Consider the following 22012-nt stretch of genomic DNA (forward strand, 5'->3'; position numbering starts at 1 on the left):
ACTTCGGTTTCCTGTGGCCGACTTGCTTTACACTCCAGAAGCCTCACCTTTTATACAGTACCAGCGCACACTCCTCTGCAATCTATCTCGGAATTTTACAGAAAGGGGTGTTTGGCTGTCCACTCAGGACAGCCAGACACCCTGTGCGAGCTGGACCCTGCCTGCCCAGACACTCTGGAGACTAGGCAGGGATACTTACTGGTTCCCGCCAAAAGCAAAACACACACACAGACCTCCCCCTCCCAGAAAGGTAGAAGGGATAACAAAGAATAAGCACACTAGTAAAAAGAAGGAAGGCCCCGCTGTCATGATGCCTACCCCCGGGCAGCTGGACCAAGCCCATTCGCCCCGGAAGCAGGCATCCGGACATCAGTTTAAACCTCAGAAGCCCCGGCTAGGGGCTATATGGGTTCAGTCCTGGCGCCAGGCGCATAGTAGAAATCAGTCCTGGCGCCTAGGGCGCCAGGCTCATAGTCATCACTTACCTCAGGCAGACCATTCTGCACATGCATCCAGGCCAACGTGAGACCTGGAGGGACTATTTTTCCACAAGGACTACTTTTCACTCGGGTGTGGTTCTAGGGACTTCTTACCTGGGACTACTTTCAAAGCTATTTAAACCACGCCCGATCTTCAACACACGCTTTGCGTTATTCTGCATTTAGCAGCGTAACGCTCACCGTGTCAGCAAACCTGCATCCAGCCTACTGCCATGCCCACCTCGAACACAGAGCCCCTAGGAGAGAAATGAAAATAGAAGAGGTTAGATTACAGACTTTAATCTGATTCCTCACCTGATTTCGGATCCTGCATCACTCCGAGCCTGAAGGGTCATTCTTCCGGCACGCGTCGCATCCCAGCTACAGCGCCGCTCCATTTTCACCAGCCCACAGCATCTCCGACTCGGCGCTGCCTCCGTCACTTTTTCGGTGATTTTCAACACCTGGGGAAAAGACAAGAAAAAGCAAGGTGAGCCTAAAGAGACTAAAAAGACAATCACTTATATTACAAGACTTACCTGATTATGACCGGAGGCTTTATCCTTCAATACACCGCATCAAGGAAAAAGGAAAAGACAGTGAGCAATTCTCACGCACCTTTACAGGACAGTTTGGGTAATACAGACGCTTACCTGAACGCCACCAGCAACCTCCAGACAGAATTTGCCACTGCAAATCAACAGGGCAAACTCAGGACTCAATCGTTCAGAACCCCAACACCTAAAACCAGTGAAGTAACTGGTATCTACGCGCCCCTGCATGCCACGCAGGATGGAGAGCTCACCAATCAAAAATATAAGGTGAGAACACTGACTAGGAATATCGGAGGTGGCAAGTGGGGAGAACGGGAGCAGGGAGCGGGGTCTGCATTCACACCCACGGGGCTAAATACCTTTCTCCATCTACAGGAGAATATTTCTATGAGTCAAGCTTACAAGACTGAGGGGGTCCGTCCAGACCGTCATCTTTGCCCTACGCTTCACGCTGGTGGAGGCCGCAGCTGTCCGGGTTCGATCTACGCCCCTGTGGGAACCAGGTGAGCGTAACACCCAAGCTGGTACTTGGGTGCTCCTATTGTGCACTACCGAGGCTATGGACATAGCCTGCGATATCATAAAAGATGCACAATAGTTGGTAGAATATGCACAATACCACAAGCCATAACTAGGTGATTGTCTATGTGACTATAAAGTCACAGGAGCAGCGAGAAGGGGGATACGGTGTATCCCTTTGGCACTCCAATGAAGGCGGTGTGCCAATCCCTCACATTATAGAGTTTTGGGAGAGACACCAAGTATCTCTCTATCCCTTAAGAACTGTATTTACTTAAGAATATAGAAAAATAATCATAAAGGAGGACACTAAGGGTCCCCAGCAACACTGCCCATAAGGAGCTGTGTGCTCCAGTAGTAAAACACAGATGCCTTTAAGAGCTATGGAGCAGACAGACTCCATAGTACAGGTAGATTACAAAGAATAGAGATCCAAAAGACAGAGCCCACAAGATTGAATGAGTGGAAAAGGCTCCACTCATTCAGGATTGAAAGAAAAAGGTCCAGAAGTCGAGCAAAACTGGGGGTCTCACTAGGAGGGGATGAAGCACAATAATAAATCTCCATAACAAAGCTATTCGCACCCTGGGATTTACTGGGGTGCAAATAGTTTTCATTTTTTTTCTCCTTCGATGTAAGTTGAGCTCAGCGCAAGCCCATCCCCTGGAGAAATAAAAACAAAAAGGACCACCGCCATAATAATAGCAAAGGCACTAGGCCCTTATTGGATTATGGCGGCCATGGAATGTCTGCCGTCATCTAAATAGGCACCGGGTCCCTTTTATATTTTAATGGCGCCAGTCATTTTCTTTGACTTTTTTTTTTCATGGTGGCCATTGAAAGCACAATCGCACAGGAAAGGTGGATTGTGATTTGTCAAGCTGCCTTTCCTGGGTGCGAATACAACACATCCTTCCCCATTACACCATTTAAATAAACAGTACACAAAAAGACATCACCATGCACATTCTTCACCCATACACCAGTGTGACTTGACTGGAACTCCTATGACCTAGTGGGGATGTACTAGACAAAACCACCCTTCCTGCGCCAGATCAAGCAAAAGGGATGTGCGTTGTGAAGGCATCATGAAGTAGACACAGACAAGAGATGTATAGTTCTGGCTATGAACTTTTATTAAATGAAAGTAAGGTAGGGCAAAAGACCTAACTTGTCCTATTCTAAGGGGAATTTTCCCTACCGAACAATAACTAAGGAACGTCCTCACTTGATATCTAATATATCCAATTTAAAAAGTGTTCAATAACGGGTCAGAGCTTCTCACAGCTCTGGGCTTGCAACGGGGGTTCTCTTTCCCACACTTCAAGACAGTTCACAATGTCAATGATTCTCTTCCCCAAGCTTCAATACAGTTCGCAATGCAAAGGGGTTCCCTTCCCCAAGCTTTCAAGTCTTTCAACCTCGTCAAAACACAGTTCCCAGTGATACGTTTCAGCTCTTCTGATTTGGTTACTTTTCACCGGTTTCTTAAACAGACCCTCCAGCTTATAGCTATTAGAAAAAGAAGAAAAACAAATGTAAACTCGAGGGACCAAGGGGCTCAACTCTTATTTTTTGGACTCGAGAAATGAAATGTGCAAGCACATTTCATCACTTGAGCAAAAAAAAAAAACAAAAAAAAAAGAGCCGTCCGAACCACAAAGGACATCTGAATGGACGCTTCTTATATGCGCCCATTCAGAAGTCCTTTTTAACCCCTTTGCGCAAATCAGTGGACATTTCTGTGCATTTAAAAGCGCATCCCAAATTGACAAGCAAGATGCGCTTTTAAATGTGCAGAAATTGTAGGCCACTATATGTGCCCACTTTAAATACATGCACGAGGGGTGCCACTGCTTTAAAGGGTCTATATTGACCCTACCCTACTGACAGCTGCTGTCTCACTTGCATTTCTGTTCCCCAAATAGGATACAAATGTGTTTTTTTTGGGTTGCATTTTACAGTGGCAGAACCCTTAAGGGCCAGTCACGGTGAAATGCACGGGGTGCCTGTAGACCATTGTTAGGAGAGCGTTTCCAACACTAGCGTATTCAAGGTGGCTGGCCAGCGCATCATTTGAGCTACAGCTTTGTCCTGTGGAAATGTGCAGGTCACCTTTGAGGTGGCCTCCTCATTTCCAAAAATGGCTTATCTAGCACATCTTCTGCTCTATTTTTAGATGCCCCATTTTTTGAGGACAAAATCTACAGTTTTCTTCAAAAATTGAAAAAAGGTCACAATATGTGAGACAAAGGAGTGAGAGGGAAGTGATGGGTGAGCTGTGGCGTGGTAGGCAAGAAAGTGAAGGGAGATCAGAGGGAGAGCAGTGGGTCAGAGAGCAGAGCGGATGCAGTGGGGTGGTGGGCCAGATATCAGAGAGAGCGGAGGAACAGAAAGTGGAAGGAACATGGGCTCAGGGGTAGTAGTGGGCTGCAGATTGGGAGAAAGGATGAAGGAAGAGTGTGATAGAATGGGAGAAAGGATGAAAGATGCAGAAGTAGCATGCAAGAATGAAGGACTGTATGGGAGGAATTGGGGAGCGTACGGTGTGAGTTGGGAGTATGATTTGGGGTTTGGCAGGGACTAGAGAGCGTATATTTTGACTTGGCAGTGTGACAGAGCATTTGAGTATGTTTGTGTATGACTGAGCGTGAGGTTCAAAAATACAAGTTGTGATGGGGGAATTGGTGAGATGTGTGAGGTGTGTTGGGTGAGAGAGGTGTGTGGGTGTTTGCAGGATTGGGGAAAATAGAAGGGGAATCTTTTCAGCATTACAACTGATAACGATCAATAACGTTAATAATAATAAATAGGCATGCACATTAAACCAAAAACCGTAGTCAAAACAAACACTGTTCTGCCAAGCCAGAGACATCTAGGACTCTTCCTATTTGATATAAAAAATACATATATTGACACCCTGGCTCTTTTGTAGCCTTGCACACAGCCTCTTTTCTATAATGTACCAATCTTGCAACCTCCAGTCAATAAAAATTGTGCTGCAAAAATGCTGCCATAAATAAAGGTTTGTGCTGCAAAATTTGCCCTTTCATGCTGCAAAATTTGCCATTACATGCTGCAAAATCCTGGAGGGTCTGCTTAAAAGGTACATTTCACAGGATTCAGAAAACAAAAGTTCCTTGACTTGATACCACTACTTTGCCAACTTTCATCTGTTACCACATTCATGCATTCATATGGCGTTTGCCAATGCTTGTTCTCTCAACTAAAAATTCCTTCATAGATTTAGACAATTCTGTTTTCCATAGTCCCCTGTCCATTTCTCAGGGGGTCATTAAATGGTTTCACAATTGCCCTTTGATATCTTCCCTTTAATTCGGTATTCCAAAAGTAATTGCTTTTGTTCAAACTGGTATTAAAAAGTACTGCCTTTCAATTCATATCAGTATTCAAAATTACTGGCTTTCATTTTCATATCGGTATGCAAAAACAAAATGTCCTCACAGGTTTGAGAGCCTGTCTGCCGAACCCAGTGTGCCCTTTTTCTAGGCTGGCTCACCAGTTTTTGCACACAGCGATGAAGCGAGGCTTCTGACCACCAGAATCCCTCTCTCTCGTGCAGTGCCTCACTTTTCCTCCACAGCGGCTCTCCATGGCTTTGCATCTGCCACTGATGCGTCTCTTGCAGTTCAGACTTCGTTCTGAAGTTTCGCCTGGTCATGACTGCTTCCTCTCTGCAGTCTGCCACGGGCTTCCAGCTTCCCTCAGCTCCGCTTCCCTCTGCAAACACTCTACATCCGTCTGGTGTTTTTGAGTGCTTCATCTGTCACGCTGCCTTCCAGTAAGAGTCTGCATTCCTTCAGCAGTCCGTGGACCTGCTTCCACGCCATCTTCTCTGTTCATGTCAGTTTTAAACTTCCGCCATGTTGATTAGTCCAAAAAAGACCGCTCACTACCTGTTTGGGAGTTCTGCATTGCTCTTGCTTGCCTCCTCCTCGCCCCAGTACCTAACTGGTGTAGGTGATTGTGCAAGGTAATGGGGAAAAGGATGCATTGATCTTGTTTGCCTTTTCCTCGTCGCAGAACTTAACTGGTGGATCTTAGCAGGTGAATCACTGAGAAAATGAGGATGGGAATGACAAAAGCCTACAAAGGCTTGGAAAAGGGTAGATTCATTATGAAAACGAAAAGGGGGATACCACGTCTCATCTAAGGGTAACTCACCTCCTCTCCCCAAGTTACCTCCCTGCCCAGGTAGTCCTCCCTCGCATATCCACCCCCCCCCCCCCCGGGGCAGGATCCGGTAGTTTCATCCTTTCCCTGGCCACCTGGGTAGAGCCATTGCCAGGGAAAGGAGTAAGAATACCTACCCTCAGATTCCTTACAGTGTACAGACGGTTGGATTGAAGGAGATAATTCCCTCACATATATTCTGAGGTAACGCATAGAGAGAACATCTTCACCGTGCAGGACCTGCCACTTCCTTAATTACTCTATTTTAAAACGATTTGTTGGTTTTTCTTTGTGCTCACAGCACCTGCACCCTTGGGATGCATCAATTGTGCTCCCAAACACAGTTCAATATTATGCAGGGGTGTGCATCGTGTGCCAATGTCATAATGTGCTCGAAGCACAAACACTCAAGATGCCTCAAATGTGCTCCCGACCACAGTGCAATATCATGCATGGGTGTGCTCTGTGTGGAACCCTTTACCAACATGCCCGAAGCACCTACACAACATTTACTATATATTAAGTGATCTTACTTGATTCTGTAAATCAACTAAACTCCTGTTTAATATATTACATATTATCCAAAGCCCCTTTCTTCCTTGGGCTCATTCCCATTCATTTATCTCATGCAAGCCATCACGTTTAGTATACGTGAATTTTGATTCTTATTTCAAAATTATGCACTTTATTCACTTTTGATTCCTATTTCAAATGTATTAATTTTATGTTTAGTATTAATGTTATTGATTTATCTTACCCACTCATTCACTCCAGGTATACATTGTAATCAGATTATTGAATCCCACTATAGGTTGCTTCCACCACCTATATGTATTCACTTTACAAAGACCATTATTGCGTTTAACCAGTTATTGTACAGATTACACACAAGTGTCTGTTACTTATACATGTTTACATATTATTTGAAATGACATCCTTAATTTATGTTGCTCTTATAATATCTTAACATTAAGCCCATATCAGTTTTTCTTCAGCTGTACACTTGGAAACTTGAACTTACCACACTGTTCGCTATGTTCTAATATTCTACAATATTGTCAAATTCTACTATATTTTCAATACATTACAGATTCTATGTCAAGACCGGAGACTCCCATTATGCTTCTCTTTCTTTCATTCGACAATAAAGAAAAGAGCTCAGCAGCAAGATATTTGTGCACCAAAAGTGAGTGTGCCATGAGTAATGTGCAGAAAACAGAAGGTGCACCAAATATATATAATAAACATAGCAATATAACAGTAATATAACAGTAACGTCTTAACATAAAAGGTAAGAGTCTCTGAAGAAAACTACATTTCCCAGGGAGCTTGGCTCCAGTTCATTTGAGGCCATCAACACGTGACCTAGTCCACCAATAGTAGTTCAGATGCCCTGCATAAACAGTCCTAAACATGATGACACTTCCTCTTTCTTTGCTGCTCACAGCAAGAGATAAGTACTTCATGTTTAGCACTGCTTACGTCATGATTTTATAATTTAAAAGATAACGTTACAAAATGCCATAATATGTTTACTGCATAGTTATAGACTTATATGAATTTTACTTTCAATTTTCATTTAGAAAAAAATAATAATAATAATTTGTAATTTTATGTTGGGCTCCGACGTCCGTCCACTGACCTCGGAGACCGCTTCACACGCTCACAAATGATCAGTTATTTATTCCGCTCGTCCAGCGAATTCGCCGACGGCTCGCGCCAGCCTTGCCGCAACGTCGTCGTGCTCCTGAGGTACTAGGGATCCGGCGTGGCCTAGTCAGACCACGCTGCACCGCATGCAGGCCGCCAGGGGAGCTCCTGCTCTCCGGGTCCTTTCCTCTACATTCTGGCGCTCGAGCGCGCATGCCCGTTATAATATAGCGGTTCTTGCAGCTCGCGCACCGGAATCTTTCCTCAGACTAGAGCGACCGTTTCTTCTCGCTGATTTTTCACCGCGCATATAGCAAAGAAATTCTCTATTCAGCATTTAAGAACAATTACAAAGCTGAACTGAAATAACATTACTGGGCAGTGAGAGAAGGCGTTCGGAAGCCCAGAAAAGAAAGAAAGAAAGAAAAAAAAAAAAGTGAGTAAGGTGCATTTATTTTATAATGGCAGAACAGTAGTCGCCTCAATCAGATCAGGCTTGGTATGAGGCTGAGGGAGATCACTGTTACATAGATGAAATGGCAATGGCTAATCGTTTTCAGAAGGTTCTGGGATCCTCTGTGGAGACCAGTGTTAAGAAAGCTGTAACCGATATGCTCATTCCCATACAAAATCGCCTAAATACTATGGAGGAGCATTTCAGAGGGACCTCCCCTGCTGGGAGGAAGAGAACACAGAAAAGGAAGCACCTTACAGAAGGGGGATGTATAACGGCTTGCAAGAGTAAAAGCTCTATGACCCCCCCCCACCCCCGAGCCAGCCATCTAATGCCACAGCTGACGTAACGGACGCCTTCTCAAGGCTGAAACAAGCCTTCATGAATAGGAAGGTAACCCTTTCCCATCTACCCTCTTACCCAGAGGAGGAAACCAGGGGAACTAGACCCTCAAGCCCGGAGGTACACGGACAGGGCTCAGAAGAAGAAGATCATAACAAAAACGTCTACGACGCTGATCTTTCTCACTCCTCTTCAGATGAGGAATTTCATTTTCGAGGATTCAAGACCCTCTGTGTCAGGGATTGCGGCAGACCCCATCCCTAATCACACAACCGGGACCAAACCTTCTACTGAAGGTACATTTACCCCAGAAGACTTAATACACCCCAGGTCCACCGACTGGGAACCATCTTCCAAGACATCGAGTTACATCCACCTTCGGCTGCGCAAGCCGCTTGATAAAGAAGTTCGAGCCAGACTACGTGCTGAATGTCCACGACCAGACATTGCGGATAAAGTAGCTCTGACTCCAGAGCTCGATTCTAAAATGATTACCTTTTTGGGTAAAAACGTTGAAGGGTATTGATCGCGCCTGGAAAGCCTGCCAGGACAAAGTATTGGACATAGCAGGTCCACTAGCAAAAATCTCCGATCTTGCGAATGCAGCCATCTCCTCATCGGACCCCATCGACCCAGTGATACTGTCCGGTTGGGTCCAGAGGGCTATTTGCCTCTTGGGCAATGCCAGTTGCGCCATCTCGACAGAGCGACGGAAAGGCCTCCTATACAAGATAGATGCAAAATTAACCAAACTGGCAGACACAGAATCCGGCCCAACAGCCTAAGGCCAGCTTTTCAGAGACCCTTTCATGAAGGAGATAAAAAAATTAGTCAGGACATTCACGGCGTTAGACAAAGCACAGGCTTCAATAAAAAGAGTATTTGCAACCAAGGTTTTCTCCAGGGCCGGACGAGGAAGAGGTCGCTCTTCCGGCCGTTACTTCTTCGACAAGAGACCTGAACAATCTCGAGGTCTGCATAATTCCTGGCAAGAACGCCCGACACTTTCTTCCCCTCGAGAGGTCGTGGTAGAGGGCGTCCCTGGAGGAGAGCAGCCAGATACCCAGCCCAGCAACAACCCACAGGTCAGTGTACTGATAACTGCGCCAGCGCCACTAACACCTATAGGAGGGAGGTTAAAGATGTTTGCAAATGCCTTATCGGGAGATGCCTGGGTCAGGGACACAGCTCGGGGGCTACACCTAGAGTTATTTTACACAGCCCGTTCAGACATGTCGCCCCAATCCCATAGTAATGTCTCTATCAGACCAAACCGCCTTAGACAGCGAAATACTCAGTCTCCATCAGAAGCACACGATTCGTCCCTGCTCAAGTCAGGGAGGCTTCTTCAGTCCCATTTTTCTGGTACGCAGGAAGCAAAAACTGCGCCCAGTCATAAACCTCAGAGCGCTGAACGAGTTCATCCTTTACCGCCATTTCAAAATGGAAGGTATACACATGCTCAGAGATCTTCTCAGACCGGACGACTGGCTTATGCACCTAGACTTAAAAGACGCTTACCTCGCAGTACAGATTCATCAAACACACATCAGTTAGCTCAGATCCTCCTGGAGAAACCGAGATTGGGAATTCACAAGTCTCCCATTCGGACTCTCTTCGGCGCCTTGGGTATTTACCAAACTCTTAAGACCTGTAGTAGCTCGATTAAGAGAGCAAGGTGTTCGTCTCATAATTTATCTAGACGACATTATTTTCATGGCCCAATTACAGGAGTTAGTTCAGAAACAAACCAAACTGGCAATAAACTTGCTGCACAGCCTAGGTTTTCTTATAAACTGGGAGAAGTCAGTTCTACTTCCATCCAGAAATATGGAATTTCTAGGATTCATAGTGGATACACAGAATTCGCAGCTTCGACTCCCATCAGCCAAGATTCACTCTACCAAAAGAGAAATACGCAGACTCTTACAGAAGAACATGTTCTCCCTTCGAGAACTAGCAAGAGTGATAGGGCTACTTTCATCTTCCATCCAAGCAATATTTCCCGGCCCTCTTCACTATCGAGAGCTGCAAACATTAAAAGGCCAACACTTAAGGAGAAACCTTTCTTATTCTCAACTCCTGACACTGTCTCCTCAAGCGAGGACAGAGCTCAACTGGTGGCTCTCTCACATGAAAGCCTGGAACGGCAGAGCCATCTTCGGTTCCGCTCCAGATATTATTATCGAGTCGGATGCCAGTCGCTACGGTTGGGGAGCAAGATGAGGTCCCATAGCCACGGGAGGGACTTGGTCCCCACAGGAGCTGGACCTTCATATCAATTTTCTAGAGCTTCTTGCAGGTTCCTTTGCAGTGCGCTCTTTTGCCAAAGACAAAGCGAGTTGCTGTATTTTGCTAAAGATGGACAATATCTCAGCGGAAAGATACATCAACCATCTGGGCGGCACCAAGTCGAGACCCCTAGCAGAATTAGCCAAAGACTTCTGGCATTTCTGTCTGGATCACCAGATTTCAGTTACAGCAGAGTACCTTCCCGGCCTCTCAAATGCAGTAGCAGACTGGCACTCACGCCACTCGACAGATTACAGAGATTGGAGAATCAACAGAGAGACTTTCCTCCGCCTTCAGGAGATCTGGGGTCCGATGTTCATAGACCTTTTTGCTTCCAGACTCAACTCCCAACTACCAGCTTTCTACAGCTGGAGGCCGGACCCAGCAGCAGCTGCAACAGACGCATTCCTACAGTCATGGTCCCAGGGAATACTGTATGCCTTTCCTCCTTTCTCTTTGATAGCGAGGACCCTAGCGAAGGCCGTCAGGAGCATGCAAATCTGATCCTTATAGCGCCAGTCTGGACATCTCAGACTTGGTATCCAGTTCTTCTGGAACTTTCTACGGATTCTCCAATCCTACTACCCCAGTTTCCGGATCTCCTATAAGATCCATCAGGTCAACGTCATCCTCTCCTCCTCAACAGATCTCTGACCTTAGCTGCCTGGAGGATTTCAGGTCAAGATGGAGAGTCCCAGGTATGTCTCACGAAGCGATCAACCTTATCGAAGAGAGCTGGGCTCCTAGTACCCGGAAGAGATACTACAACTCTTGGAGCATCTGGAGCTCCTGGTGTCGTGAGAAAGGATTACATCCAATATCAGCACCTATAGAAGAGATTTTGAATTTTCTAGCATCCCTAGCGGAAAAAGGGCTCGCCTACAGGTCTGTGAACGCCTACCGTTCGGCAATTTCCGCAGGTCATGACCTTATCCAAGGAGTACCAGCAGAAGAACACCACCTCGTCTGCTGGTTGCTCAAGGGTGTAAGGCTTACCGTCCCACCTCCAGCTCGCTACGACAAGCTTTGGGACGTTAATAAAGTACTGAACCTTTTTCTGGCATGGCCTCATAACAAAGAACTATCGCGTACAGCCCTATCTGGCAAGCTCACTACTCTCCTCTGCTTGGTCTCCTGCAGGAGAGTCTCAGACATCCGAGCTCTAGATCTAGCAGGCAGAACCTTTTCTCCTGATGGCATTGTATTCCATATTCATAGAAGAACAAAGTGCAATTCCAGGGTGATTTCCTATCCCGCCTTTAGAGATCAACCGAAGCTCTGCTTGGTTAAATGCTTGAAAGTCTACGAAGAAAAGACGGCTCCACTCAGAACTTCCCCTAACGGGCAGCTACTGATCGCTCTGCGTAAACCGCACAAAGCAGTATCAGCACCGAGCTTAGCACGTAGGGTCCGGTGGATGCTAGCTCAAGCAGGGATAGACACCAAGCATTTCGGAGCCCACTAAGTTAGAGGAGCTATGGCCTCTAAAGCATTTCAGGCAGGAGTTCGCCTAGAAGATATCATGAGGATGGCAGCCTGGGCTAGTGAATCAGTTTTCAAACAATTCTACCTAAAGCCAGTAGATCAGCCGGCATCTATAGTGGTAAGTAAGCTTTAAACAAGCATAATGGGAGCCTCCGTTCTTGACATAGAATAAGGATTTTCCATAATAACTTACTAGAAAGTCTTAATTCTATTAAAGACTCGGAGGTGAGCATTATCCCACCTGGCGAGAAAAGAACATGTTACCTGATGTTAATTAAGATGTAATGTAAAGATTAATGTTCTGAAATTTTCAGTACCCTATCGGAATAACTCCAAGATTTTCTCCCACCCTGATAAGGGATCTAGGGTTGTCATATTCAAGAGACTAAAATGTTCCTTTTCTTGACAGCGCCTGCAGACAAGTCTGCCTGATCACGGCCCGACAAGTTCTTCTTCTTCAAGTTAGCTACAATTATCTCCTACTATGGACAGCCAAGTTCGCAGCCCAGAAAGAGGAAGTGTCATGTTTAGGACTGTTTATGCAGGGGATCTGAACTACTATTGGTGGACTAGGTCACGTGTTGATGGCCTCAAATGAACTGGAGCCAAGCTCCCTGGGAAATGTAGTTTTCTTCAGAGACTCTTACCTTTTATGTTAAGACGTTACTGTTATATTACTGTTATATTGCTATGTTTATTATATATATTTGGTGCAGCTGTTTTCTGCACATTACTCATGGCACACTCACTTTTGGTGCACAAATATCTTGCTGCTGAGCTCTTTTCTTTATTGTCGAATAAAAGAAAGAGAAGCATAATGCTCGCCTCCGAGTCTTTAATAAAATTAAGACTTTCTAGTAAGTTATTATGGAAAATCTTTATTCTACCATATTTTTCGTTCCACTTGGAATGAAATCCGAATCTTCACTCCCACAGTATAGTGAGCTCCTGTGAAGTCCTTCAGAGAGTTTTCCTTCCTTACTTCTAACGTTCCTCAGGTATCGGGTCCTTTTCTTTATGGCATGGGAGACTTTCCGTTACATTCTTCACCCTTATAACAGTGTGACGTGACTGGAACTCCTATACACAACCAATCCTCCCTGCCTGCCCCAGATCAAGCAAAAGGGGTGAACATACAGGGAGTTGGAACAGAGGAGATATTTCATTATGTAAGTTCTGAGACAACCTACAGAGAGAACACCTTCACCAGGCGGACCCTGCCACTTCTTTAACTGCTGTATTTAAAGGCGTTTGTTTTTCCCTCATGTTCGTAGCACACATCTTGGGATGCATCAAATGTGCTCCCATTAGAGTGCATTGTCTTGCACAGGTGTGCATCGTGTGCCACCCTGCATCAACTTGCTCCAAGCACATACCCTTGGGATACAACAAATGTGCTCCCAAACACACTGAAATACATAGATGGGTGTGCATCGTGTACCACCACCTTATCAATGTGCTCTTAGCACATAATTGAGTTAAGTTACTAACATTATTAATGTGCACTATTATCTGATCTTAATTCATTCTATATATTAACTACAAGTGCTCGCTCAATACAGGACATCTCATACAAAGCGTTCTCTTTCTTGTGCTCATTCCAATTAATTCACTTATGTTAAACATTGCATTTAATACTCATGCATTTAGTACTCATTTTATTCCCATCCATTCACTTCCTCAGTAACTTCATGTTATACACTGCATTTAACATTCACTGCAATTTCATCTTTCACCACTTAAACACATAATTGACTTTAAACCAGGATGCCGTTTCAATATCTCTCAAGCATAATTCCTAAACACACATTACTCGTTAACAAGTCTGTGAAATCCGATTTTTGATTTAGAACCTTAAAGCATTTTTTACAAACCTTTTATTCTCGACATAATCTTTGACACAAGTGTCACACAACACGGATTCCCGTATAATAGTTCCTTAACTTTAAGCCCTGTGCCCCTTTCTTTTGTTGCGTTAACAGCGTATTTGGGGACTACCTGAAGCTTTTAGCTTTGCTTCCTTACTAATTCCACCATTCGGTCCCAATTGCAGTTAATTCCTACTTGTCACTGCAGTGTTTAAAAAATTCTACGTAATTTTGAGTTCTTCCTAACTGCATTCTTCTTTCCGTGTATGCACCATTAAATCACAACGTTCTCAAGTTCCTAGTCCCTTTCTCTATGGAGTCTGATACAGTTGCATATGCACGCCTCACATTCTTGAACGCGTCGCTGATTCTATGCGTGCACTCTGTAGTCACAAGTAAGAATAGACTTGTGACAATTGTTTGAATACTTACTTTTTTCAAAAGATGCAATATAGCTCCTGCTGCATGTTGAAATGATAGGTTGTATCCACTTTAAGCTTCATATTTTTCATGTTCCTACATATTTAATATATGATGAATCTTAACTTCAATGCTGTTAATTCTCAGAAATGTGCTAATTCCCTTCCAGTACTTGCTGGACTTTAGGACTTTTAATTTCTAACCTAGAGAGAGGGAGACCTTTTTCCCACTCTCTCATGTATTTTTCATTGATTTGAACGCCGATTCTTTTGGTTTTGGAGTCTGACAAACTCCATAGGCATCATCGTTTTACATTGTGTCACACAGCACCTTCAGTGCAGTGGCACAGGAAAGTCTTCCAGATTTCCCAAAGGTTTAAATAACTTCTCTTGGATAAACTACTGTTTACAAGAACAGTAAAGCGAAATTGACTTTACTTACATTTTGTAACTTTCTAGGCCCAGCACACACTATCTTACCATAGGGTGCAGGAGGGGTTACTTAGTATCCCCTTTGTCCAGTTTCTCACCTTTTTCTAGTTTCTCATGTAACATTTTCATGTTACTCTTTCTACAATTAATAGCTGGTGGCAGTGGTTTACTTTTTTTCTACCATTGAGTGTTCCTACCGCAGGCTGCAATTGCAGCTGCAGTAAAGCAGCCATGGGTGCCCATGTTGTCAAAATGGCCCTGTCTTCTTTTTTCATCATTTCTTGTTGGAAAGGTCCTTCTTGAGATTTACTCTGCGTTCCAAACCAGGTTTGGTCCCTTTGTTCATTCTGTCTTTGGCAGGATTCAATGTTGAAGCCGGCCTCTGGCTCCAGCGTGTCTGGCAGGGCTGGAAGTGAGGCAGGTGCCCAAAACGACCTGTGCTTAATCCAAGTCTGTGCTTACAGGAAGGCACCCAAAAGGTGATTGGCTGGCTGGCTTTCCTTGGAGAACAGCCACTCTGCTGCGTGAGTGACAGCTAGGCTGCAAATGAATGCGAGAAACCTGCATAAAAGGTGAGGCTTTTGGCTTGGAAGGCAGAGTCAACCACTGGATGAAGGAATTCAAAGAAGAACTTGGAAGAGGCGCTTGCTGCAACTCCTGGATCGTTAGTTTGCCCAGTGAAGTCTGCTGCATTGCTGAAGCTCAGAATTAACCTCGACTAGAGAAACCCTGCAATGGACGACTTCTCCCCTTGGGTTGGTGGGACCAATCAACCCCAAAGCGAACTCGTCTGGACATCCTCTCTGAGGTGGCTGTGCTTCCATTGCTGCTGCAGGAACCGATTGCCAGGGAGAGGAACACCAGAATCGAATGGCTTATTTTTTTTGAGCCACCTCAACAGAGTGCTGGAATGCTGGAACCCAGATGCAAGGAAAGTCCATAAAGGTATCCGAGAACAGCGACAGTGCAATTTGTGAGAGCCACGAGAAGCTGAAACTGCGAAGTGACGCTGATCTGAAGTTTGCCCATCGCCGCTGTCGACCTTCAATTCATAGTGCATGAGTCCCCAGACGTCCTCCCTCTTGTCCCCACGACTGAAGACCAGGAACAGGATCTGCAGACCTACACAGAAGCCGGCTGGAACCACTTTCTTCAGACCTAAGGTACTGCAAAACTAAGGAGACTTGCCTCTTGCTGTGTAGCCTTACTAGCTCTCAATTGAGACTTGTCTTGGTTAGTTTTGCAGAGTAGCTTGCAGCTTTGCCCCTCACAAGGCTCCCAGCTTGTCGCCCTACAGTGATTTAATTTTCTTCAAAGACCTCTAAAACATTGTGCTGCAAGAAGTGCTTCAGCTCACCCAGACTTTCGCTCAATTAACATTGGCTTCCTGGTTCCCTGAAAGACTCTTCTTACCTCTGACTTTGTGCTTTAACAGTTTCTGGGGAAAGGCTTAATTTTCCTTTGCATTGGAGGGTTCAAAAAGTACTTAACTGCTAAAGAATATGTGTTAACCATTGTTTTATTCCCTAAAACCGTTTCTTTGACACCAAACTCAGTATTGCTCTAAATGTGCCAGTGACATATCAACGTCCACAGTGTCCTAGTTATTTAAGTCACCTCAGGGTGTAGGCAGTATCTGTGGGCCATCCCAAATGTGAATCTACTGATTTAAAGAAACAGTGTGTGTATTTTGAAGTATATTATTGTGTTACATATCTTGCTCCCTTCTAAGGAAGGCTTATTGAACTGACTGTTAAATTAATACATAATTGTTTAATCAAGAAACATTGAGGCTAAGTGTTTATTTGGATACTTGTCACTGTGAATCTCTATGTTATAACCCTACAGCTCTCATTGAACCCTCTTGAGATAAGCCTGGCTGCTCAGTCACTCTACCAACTTGTGTAGTACATGCTTACACCAAAGGTTGGGTTAACTACTGCCAAGAGGACAAGGCTGGTGCAGTCTCCCACAGGGTACTGCATAAAATATTGCCTAACAGCTGTACTTTACGTTCTGTACTTACAGTTTTCATTGCATCCTTTGTGCTTCATTATCCCGAGTCAATTTCAGCTGTTCAAACACCCCCATCAGCTTGTAGTGTGCTTCTCATTGTCTGTAGTGTGTGCACTTCTACTGCCCATTGCACCCTTTGCTCATGGCACTGATCTGCACTTCACACCTGTTCACAGGTAGTCAATGCTCAAATCCAATCCTTGCTTACCAGCATCAACTTGTTCCTGCTCTCTGGCATCTGTTGTGCCCGGTTTACTGGCACTTGCATTTGTCTTTTCCAAGGGGAATACTTGTTCCCTGCTATTTCCCACTCCAGGGTGGATGGATGGTCTGCTGGGGGCAGTGGGTGTAGTTCAGGCTATCTCCCCACAGCAGCTGATCCCATTCTGTCGCCAATGTATGTTGTATTGAAAGATGCACACAGTGATGACTCACAGATGGTAACTTCAATGTAAGACTGTTTATTGGTTACAGCAAACACATATGTTGTCATTTTAACAAGTTTATATCAATAACCATTACTTGTCCATCCTTCCCTTATCACCTCTCTCAACTGCTTACGTGGACACTCATCCGGCCAGCAGATGGGAGTTATATGCTGTCATGAGCCTGCTTGCTCAAACAGGGAGGTGCAGAAAACAACAGAAACCCCTAAAAAAAACGGGATCCATCGATGGAGCTAAAAGTGAGTGCAGATTAATTTCAGCCGTGAGTGCTTAGCGCCTAAATACGGCAGGTGGTGCCAAAGAGGATCGGATAAAGAGAAATTCTGTACAGGCGGCAGTGTTGGAATTAAGAACCTTAAGATGAAAAGAAGAGGCAAAGGGTGAGAAATTAATGTGGGACTCCAGGGCAATATGGAAAATAAAGGATTTGAGCATGGCACAAGAAAGCTGGGCCATGCACATCAATTTTTAAGAGTGTTGAGTGAAGATATGGGCGTGCCAATGGGGACAGAGCAAGGGCGTCATTGAGTTACACGCAGCAGGTCTAATAAAGCGATATGAATATTATTTGGTTAGCTGCGCTAGTCACACTTGTCCTGTGCCAGGCAGGCAGGAAATGGGGACAGGACGGTGTAGTATTACAATTTCTTCATCATGGGCTATAAACTGAAATAATAAACAACTGACTTATTCCCTCCCCCTACCCTACATGTTCCCTGTTAACTCCTGTAATAGTAATTTATATAAAAATACAGGGTAACCAAATCCACTCTCACCTCCAAGTAATTGAGCCTCAAGTCTCCCGTGCCTTTAATATGTCGCTCCGTGTTCTAGCCTGTTCCCAATGATTTTATGTGAATGGCTCCCAAAAGAATATCTTTTTTCCATTTATGGTGCTCAAAATGTAACAAATTGTTCGGAATGCAGCCTATGTACTTTGCTTCCATACACATTTATCGCAGAATAAGATAGCACCGAGCATTGAAAGGTTGACTACAACTTGTATGCTTTTGTTCCATGTGCTGCCTAGAAGCTTTCCCAGAACCATGTCGGGGCTTGCAATTCCAAACATGAGCTTATTTTGTTTTTACTTGAAACTATTCTGCCAGCATGTATGCCTTCACTTTAAGCTCAATCGTACGTGGCACTGTTGTTTTAGAAGGCTATAATGAGCTCTTTGTAATATTTGTGTAAAGTTCGCTTCGTTACTCAATATTGCAACTCTTTAGCATCTTTCCTATTGATAAAAGTAGCAGACGCATGCGCCACTGCAATAACGCACTGGCTAGTAAAGATTTATTTGGTTTTATTTTTAAACCTTTTTAAGTACCTACTGAACAAATCGTATTAAGAAATAAAAACACTAATATTTCCCTGATATATATTGCATATTGGACAAAACACATACCACCGTGAAAAGTCTCCGCTGTAATGGTGGATAGGAGGTCACTTCCCTTAGAGTAAAGGCACAAGCCATGTTTGGTCTTTGTCCCAGACCGCTGCAAGGTGCATCAAGAAGAATTCTATCAAAGTATTCTGGCGGAAATGGTGGTCCCTCTGTGGATACATTAAAATTAAAGCGATTAAAAACGACTCATAATAACCAAAGTTCTCGCAATTCACTGTGTAACTATTTTGCTGACTTGTCAACGTTTAACAATATATCCTGCCGTCCTTAAAGTAGACAAAAAAGCAATAGAAGCATAGCGAGTGGGATATGCAACAGGTACCTCCAGGCATACAACTATACATTTCTAGACTGCACAGCCACAGTAACAAGTGTATGCATGGCTGAAGAAGTGCAAGCCCCAGAAGTGGTGGGGTAGCAGAATACAATGTGCAGGTGTGAATCAATGTTATGTCATTATGTTAAGACACGTTTTGTTTTCTCTGATAGGTTATAAACCACGTGGCTGCTGTACATGAAAACGACATTTGATCATATTGTTTTTCTCACTTGTACTGATTGTCTCATCAACAGTTACCAACACTATTTTGGCTATGAAATCTGCCCAAGATGTGTGTATAGAGCCGAATGAAGCCCGGCCTATTGGTTAATCACTATGGAACGCATTGAAAAAAAAAATTATAATTTGGCCGCAGAGAGCCATTACGTGTTGACATACACGTAGGTAACTCCCCGCTACAAGTTACTTACCTGTAACTGTTGTTCTCCAGCATGGGACTGGCATGCTCATGAATATTCCCCGTCGTCAGGCTGGGAATCCTCCGTAAAGAAAAAATCAGTATCAGTTTCGTTTTTGATCTGTCTTTCTTATTAGTAACCAATCACTAATGTCTGGGTCATACTGCCCCCAGCCAATGACTGCCCTCTCCCTAAGCCCCGCCTCTGGCAGCCATCCTCAGATTTGGTACCAGGCAAAGTGGCAGTATGACCAAGTAAAGAGCCACAGAGGGGTAGGAGGGAGGGTTCGCATGTGAATCCATGCCAGACCCATGCTGGAGAACAACAGTTACAGGTAAGTAACATTTCCTTCTCCAGCATGGGGTCTGGCATGGATTCACATGCTCATGAATAAAAGAATACATAGCAGTATACACATGCACAACCACGGGAGGTGGCAAAGGCTCAACGTTAAGCATCATATCCAAAACTCAACATTAATCAATTCTTACCTCCTCACCAGGCTCACCTTAGGCGAACAGGTTGTGCAGCACTGCTTGGCCGACCCAGGACTCCTCCCTGGAGTCCCGATCGACGCAGTAGAATCTTGTGAAGGTGTGCGTCGACCTCCACGTAGCAGCCCTGCAGATGTCCAGCAGGGGCACACCAGACAGGAACGCCGTGGTAGCAGCGATCGCTCTGGTCGAATGGGCTCTCGGACGGCCGGGCAGCGGTCGGTTTGCCAACCGGTGACAGTGCATGATGCAGCCGGAGAGCCATCTGGAAATGGAAGTCTTCGAGAGAACCTTCCCTTGATTCACAGACCCAAAGTTCACAAACAGTTGTGACGTCTTCCGAAAACTCTTTGAGCGGTCCACGTAGAACTTCAGCGCTCTTGCTACATCCAGCGAGTGCAAAGTCCTCACGGCCGGCGTCGAAGGGGACGGGAAGAAAACTGGTAACACCAAGGGCTCGTTGAGGTGGAAGTCCGATGGCACCTTGGGCATGAAGGAGGGGTGCGTCCTCAGCACCACCCTCGTGTCATGAAAAGTTAAGTATGGAGGCTTGCAAGATAGGGCCTGGATCTCTCCCACTCGTCGTGTGGAGGTGATGGCCACGAGGAACGCAGTCTTCCATGACAGGAACTTCAAAGGCACCGAATGCATAGGCTCGAATGGGGCCCCCATGAGCCTGGTCAGCACCACATTAAGCTCCGACGCCGGGGCAGGAGCCTTCACCGGCGGAAACAATCGAAATAGTCCCTTCATAAATTCCTTCACCAGGCGATGAGACCACAAGGACGCCCGTCCTGCAGTCCTGGTATATCGGGAGATGGCAGCCAGATGTATTTTGATGGAGGCTTGAGCCAGTCCAGCTTTGGCCAGCGACAGTAGGTACGGCAGTACTTGGGGGGCCGTAATCCGCAGACGGTTAATCTTCTGTGCACGGCACCAGACAGAGTTGAGGACGCCCTGGCTTTTGCAAGAACCTCTCTGCAGTCAGCCGGGATATCGTATCCTCCAAACTCTAGTGCTGCAGGAGCCAGGCCTGCAAGTTCAGCGACTATGGGTGGATGGAGAATGGCGCCTCCTTCTCTGGAGAGAAGATCCGCGTCCGCCGGCAGCTTGACTGGTGGGGACGTTGACAAGTCCAGAAGGTCCGGAACCAGAACTGCCTCGGCCACGTAGGTGCAACGGGGATCATTCTGCACCTGGACTTCTTGAGCTGGTTGATGAGGCTGAGCAGCAACGGCAACACGTATAGAAACAGGCCATCCCAGGGGAACAAGAAAGCATAGTCCATGCTCCTCGGTTGCGGGAACCTGCTGGCGAACCTCTGGCACTTGGAGTTCGTCGCCGTTGCGAAAAGGTCGATCCGGGGTTTACCCCATCCTCGAAAGAGCCGGTCCACCTGGTCCTGCCGTAGTTCCCACTCGTGGCACGAGCGCAGCTCCCTGCTGAGTGAGTCGGCGATGGTGTTTTTTTATTCATGCCAAGTGGAAGCGAACCAGAAACATCCCCTGGGGAACGGCCCAGTGCCACAGATCCTGGGCCTCCTTGGATAGGGCTGGGGATCTGGTGCCCCCCTGCTTCCGTATGTAGAACATCGTGGTGGTGTTGTCGGTGAAGGTCCTCACCACTTTGTCCTTGAGGGACGGAAGGAACGACTTTAGCGCCCGGAACACTGCTCAGAGCTCCAGAATGTTGATGTGGAGAGACCTCTCCTCCGGGAGCCAAAGGCCTCTTGCATGGAGGTCTCCGGTGTGGGCCCCCCCCAAACCCTCCAGAGAGGCGTCCGTCGTCAACGTCTACTGAAATGCCGGGGTTTGAAAGTCTGTGCCTGTAGTGAGGTGAGCACGGGTACCCCCCCCATCGGATCGCCCGACGGAACTCCTCATCGAGAGGGATCCTGTCCTCGAAGCAGCCCGTCGCCTGAAACCAGCGGGCGCGAGGAACGCCTGTAGCGGACGCATCCGAAGTCTGCAAAGGGGTACAAGATAGATGCATGAGGACATCATCCCGAGGAGGGACTTGATGGACCTCAACCTGGCCACGTCCGTGGCTAGCAGGTGCCGTACCTTGCCCAGGATGGTCTTCGTCCTCTCCTCCGACGGGGAGGCCAATTGCCCCACTGTATTGAGCTTCGCTCCCAGAAACAGCGCTACTTGCGATGGAACCAGGTGGGATTTGGGGTAGTTGATGGTGAAGGAACAAGTTACTTACCTGTAACTGTTGTT

General features: G+C 45.8%; 1 protein-coding gene across 1 annotated transcript in view; it reads right to left on the minus strand.

Moving 5' to 3' along the window:
* NSUN6 (NOP2/Sun RNA methyltransferase 6) overlaps positions 1 to 22012 on the minus strand; it is a 632060-nt gene that overhangs the window by 261869 nt on the left and 348179 nt on the right. The window contains exon 9 of the mRNA XM_069648588.1: positions 18559 to 18707. Coding sequence (XP_069504689.1) covers positions 18559 to 18707 — 149 coding nt within the window. The remainder of the gene's footprint in view (positions 1 to 18558; positions 18708 to 22012) is intronic.

The sequence above is a fragment of the Ambystoma mexicanum genome, chromosome 2q, assembly GCF_040938575.1.
Source record: "Ambystoma mexicanum isolate Mex_15411 chromosome 2q, UKY_AmexF1_1, whole genome shotgun sequence".
NCBI classification, from domain to species: domain Eukaryota; kingdom Metazoa; phylum Chordata; class Amphibia; order Caudata; family Ambystomatidae; genus Ambystoma; species Ambystoma mexicanum.